The sequence below is a fragment of the Pteropus medius genome, unplaced genomic scaffold (genome assembly GCF_902729225.1).
Source record: "Pteropus medius unplaced genomic scaffold, Ma_sr-lr_union100, whole genome shotgun sequence".
In the NCBI taxonomy this organism is placed as follows: domain Eukaryota; kingdom Metazoa; phylum Chordata; class Mammalia; order Chiroptera; family Pteropodidae; genus Pteropus; species Pteropus medius.
Genome location: NW_024349225.1, coordinates 6313300 through 6317784, shown reverse-complemented (window position 1 = coordinate 6317784; position 4485 = coordinate 6313300). Strand labels below are relative to the sequence as shown.

The following is a 4485-nucleotide window of genomic DNA, read 5'->3' as shown; positions in this document are numbered from 1 at the left end:
AGGGGTGCAGCAGACAGAGGGAGGAACGACCGGCAGGTGGGCCAGTGGAAGGGGTCCTGGATTCTTAACCAGGAACTTGGGGTCTCCTGAGTCCATCCAGAGTTTTTCACCTCTGGGCCTGTCCCCACATCAGATCCAGTGTGTGCCCTCCGATCTCTCGAAATTCTCAAGGATATATTAAGTCTGCCTACAAATCCAATCCCTCTCACCCCATCCCCCGTAATAACCCTGTCCCAGTCACCCAGATTAGTGCCGGAGCCTGCTCACGGGGCTCTGCCATCTCCCCTCACCCCTGTGGTCTGTCCTCCACCCAGCAGCCAGAGCGGACCTTTCACACCCCAGATCAGTTTGGCAGCAGCTCTCCTGTCCTCCCATATCACTCAGAGGAAAAGCCGAAGTGCATGCTGGGCCCACCCCTGGCCGTCTGCCACCTGCCTGACCTCATCTCTTCCTCTCCCCCTCGCTCCCCCGACCTCACACAGGCCTGCTTGCTGGTCTGTGACAGGTGCTCTCTGGCCTTTGCATGTTCCTTTTCCTGTGTGAGAACATTCTTTCCTCCCATAACTCATGTCTCTGTTCATATATGTCACCGTATGGGTCAACCCACCTCTCACGTCCCTTTTATAAAACGGAAAGACCTCCCCTCCTTTCCTCTGTACTCTGGGACTCCCGTATCCTGTTTTATGTTTATTAGAGGATAGGTTATCCCCTGGTATATGTTTATTTGCTTAATTGTTTTCTGTCATCTTCTCCCATTAGGGAAGAGGCTTTGTTTTGTTCACTGCTCTATTCCTGATGACTATAACCGTGCCTGGCATGGACTTGGTGCTCAATAATCCTTACGGAATAATGTGAAATAAATAAAAGTGCTCAGAAAATAAAATAGAAAATAAGATACAAAAGCCAGGTACTACTACCATCTCTCCACTAGGTGGCCCCATGTTCTTTATTGAATGCAGGTGCCAGGCAGTGGCCGCCTGAGGGAAGGTTGAAAAGTTCACTGACCACAGACCTGCGGGACTAGGGCAGGTCAACCAGGGAACTGAGGCAGGTTACACAAGGTCCCTACGATGACCTTTGCACCGAGCTGTGTAAATGTTTTGAGCTTCTAAAAAAGGCTTAGTCTATAAGAGTGGGTATGAACAGATGCCAAAACACTTGCCAACCCCTCTGACCCCTTTGGTGAGTCTAAGGGTAACGGCACCCCGGGGTGGCATGAAGCCTGATTTTCCTCGGCTCCAGCCACAGAAGCCCGCTCACTCCCGTTCCAAATTAGGCAACTCTTCTTCTAAACTCAGCCCTTCGCCTGCCAACCTCCCACAGCCCCAGCTCTCAGTGGAGAAGGACCAGGTGGGGCCTGGAGGATTCAGGGGACAGATCTAGGCTCTCACCTCTTTTGGGGCTTCGCTGCGGATGAACTCTTCAAAGATCCTGTGAGCCCGGGAGGCCAGCTTGGCGGCCGAGCGGATCTTCTTGAACTCCTCGCAGGCCAGCCAGAACTCCAGGTTCTCCTCGCTGAACTCCGTCTTCAGGAAAGCGTGGAAGGCAGCCACTCCATCTGGGGTGGGAGGGAGACAAGGAGAGACAGGTCAGACAGAGGGACAAAAGGGAATAAAAGAAGAAAAGACAGCAATTGTAGTTAATGGCTCTATTTTTAGGATGCTATTTTCTCGAACAAGGACCTGCCTTTGTATTCTGAATAGAGGCTGGCACACTAGGGGATCATTATTATTATTACTATTACTGTTACGTTGCCCACGCTTCAGCATCCCTCAGGCTGGCCCCCAAGCACATGAGTGCACACGTGCCATCCACAGACACACACAACAGGGTCCTACTCACTTTTACTGCCCAGTAGCAAGTCGAACGACTCTCTCCATCCCAGCACATCTTCTGAGAAGTTTCTGCTATATAAAAAAAAAAAAAGGCCAAGATTTTAATTTTTAAAAAAATCAACAAACTAGTTCATAGCGCAAATCCCAGCCAGAACTCCGATTGGGGGTTGCATAATTCGCACAAAGATGTGCTTGGTAATTATGAGAGTTGACTCCTCAAACCCTTCGTTGGGGTTAAGGGAAACAGTGATGTTTTCTAGAGGACAATTCAGTAACCAAAAACCAAAGCCAGGGGCCTTTAGGTCCTCAGAAAATATCTCTGAGACTGTTTCTTCACTGTCCAAAATTGTTTCTATTCCTCTGGCTCTCAGAGCATTGTTTTGTACACTTCCCCAGGGACATGAAGGCTTTGTGAATAAGGATTACGTCCACCCATAACCTAGAGCAGCACCTGGCATGGTTGACGTTCAATGTGAAAGAGCTTCTAGACAAGGTGCTTACCAATGGAAGTAGAGTCATTGATTAAAAACCTCGAGTGGTCTGGGACCCTGTCCTAGCCCTGATTGCATTGCGATGACAACTCCAGGTGAGAGAGTCTGGTAACTAGACATTCAGGTCCTAAGTATACATGTCTGTTGATGGACTTGGAACCCTGGAGCTAACCACCCTGTCACCCATGAGCCAAGCAGCCATAGAGACCAGCAAGAAACCCCATTAAAATCTCCAGGAAGGGGTCAGCGAGCTCCACCCCAGCTACCATGTCCTAGTTTCTCCCTGTACTTTCCTTCTCAAGGCTCCTTCCCTAATCGGGCTCCGCCTCCCCTAGAAGCCCTAGGCTGTCAGCAAGACTCACCCCTCTTTGTTGTGTTTGCTGCTCCACTCGAACTTGCCAACACTCCCCGTATCAGAGCCCAGGTCTGATTTATGAAGAAAGATCCCCAGTCGTGTCTTGAACTCTTTGGCTCTGGAAGACAAAGCATGAGCATGTAAGGATTCTCCACGTGCTTAGCGAGGGCAAAGAGGTTTATGGGGTGTCAGAAGAGGTCAGGCTGATGCCATCCGAATTCCAAGGGCTCCTGGGAATTCTTGCTTGTTCCCGAGGCCTAACCTTTGCTTCTAGGAAGTTCCTTAGTGCCAGGAACCCAGAAACAATGAAAGCAACGTTTGAGCTGGGCCTTGTAGGTCTTACACTTTCTGAGTTTACAGAACTTCAGACATGGGCTTGTTTCCATGTAAGCCACACTGCTCTTTGTGCTTGTTGATTAGCAGAAGGCAGTTCCGCACCCTCTAGGCTTGCCACGAATATTCGTGGAACTGCGCGGAAACTGATTGCTCATCTTTATATGTTTTCCTTCCCGGCCACCAGCTCCAGTAAGAACTGGAGGCAACTGCGTAGCCCCCTGGGAAGTGGGTACATCCCTCACCTGTGGGCTTGAAAAACACCTCCCGCTTTCCCAGGGCTAGAGGAGGCCATTCCCTTAGATCTGGGCTGTGGAATGAAAACCAAGTTTTAAGAAACTGAGAAAGACAGTTCTGCCTGGTGACGCCAAGGGGTCTTTCTGCAGCAAAGTCTTCGGCAGGTCACCTGAGAAGGACTGCCATTTGTCAGAGGATAGGGGATGACAGTAAGCAGTGATCCCTTTGCTTTTCCTTCTCCCTTCTCATGGCCCGGCACCTCTAAGACGCTAAGGGAAGCATCTGGGCATGCGGCACCAGCTGTCCCCCTGCCTCTCCACTCAAGTCATCAGCATCCCCACTGTGCCACCCACCCAGGTCCCAAGCCTGCCGTTTCACGTTCTAAGGGTTCATGGGACTTGAACTTCTTCCTCGGGGCAGCGAGACAAGCTCCTCTTACCTCTCCAGGCAGGTGGTGGGGAAGGCGGCCAGGGTCCGGCACATGACTGCGGGTGCAAGGCAACACGTCGTGGGGATGGTGGCGGTCTCCAGCGGGCGCGGCGAGCGTGAGGAGGCAGAGGACCGGCGGCGACTGACACCCTCACTCAGGCCGGCTTTCTCCAGCTGCACAGCGGCGCCGGCGGCCCCGGGGCTTTTATTCCCTCCGAGGGGGCGGGGCGGGCTGCGCGCCGCCGACCAATCGGAGAGCGGGGCTCGGCGCGGCCGAGGCGGAGGCGGGGCCCGGGACCCCGCGAGGGCTGAGCGCGGGGCCGCGGCTGCAACCCCCACCCGCGTGCGGCGCCCGCACCGCGGGGCCCACGAGGCTGTCCTCCTCCTCCAGGCGGACGCGGGAGACGCGGCGGCGAAGTCACATGGAGAGGAGACGCGCGCACCCGGTTTAGGAGGAAAAAAAGAAAATCCCGCCGGCTTCTAGTAAAAGCAGAAAACCGACGTCGAGGTTACCGGAGGATTTGCGCCGGGGGTGGCGGGTCTGGGAGGCACAAACGGCGTCGATCGCACCCGGATCCAGAGCCTGTTCGGCCTCGGATGACAGGAGCACGGGGTGCTACCCGAGCAAGACAGCATCGTGATTATACTGCTAACTACCATTTCCTGTGCGCCTGCCCGATGGCCGTGGGCCTAAATAAACCCTTTGTCATCATCTCATCACCTCCATTTTCATAGGTGAAGAATCGGAGTCAGAAAAGTTAGAGCCTTGCCGGAGATCACGGAGTTGGAAATAGCGGACACTATC

General features: G+C 53.3%; 1 protein-coding gene across 2 annotated transcripts in view; it reads right to left on the bottom strand.

The window, feature by feature from the left end:
• RGS16 (regulator of G protein signaling 16) overlaps positions 1 to 3849 on the bottom strand; it is a 4743-nt gene extending 894 nt beyond the window's left edge. The window contains exons 1-4 of one of the 2 annotated variants that reach the window (XM_039881299.1): positions 3691 to 3849; positions 2689 to 2799; positions 1843 to 1907; positions 1392 to 1558 (exon numbers count right to left, since the gene is read on the bottom strand). In XM_039881299.1, the coding sequence (XP_039737233.1) occupies positions 1392 to 1558; positions 1843 to 1907; positions 2689 to 2799; positions 3691 to 3734 (387 nt within the window). In that variant the 5' untranslated portion in view covers positions 3735 to 3849. The remainder of the gene's footprint in view (positions 1 to 1391; positions 1559 to 1842; positions 1908 to 2688; positions 2800 to 3690) is intronic. The other variant, XM_039881300.1, reaches the window with a different exon arrangement.
• Between the last annotated feature and the right edge of the window lie 636 nt (positions 3850 to 4485).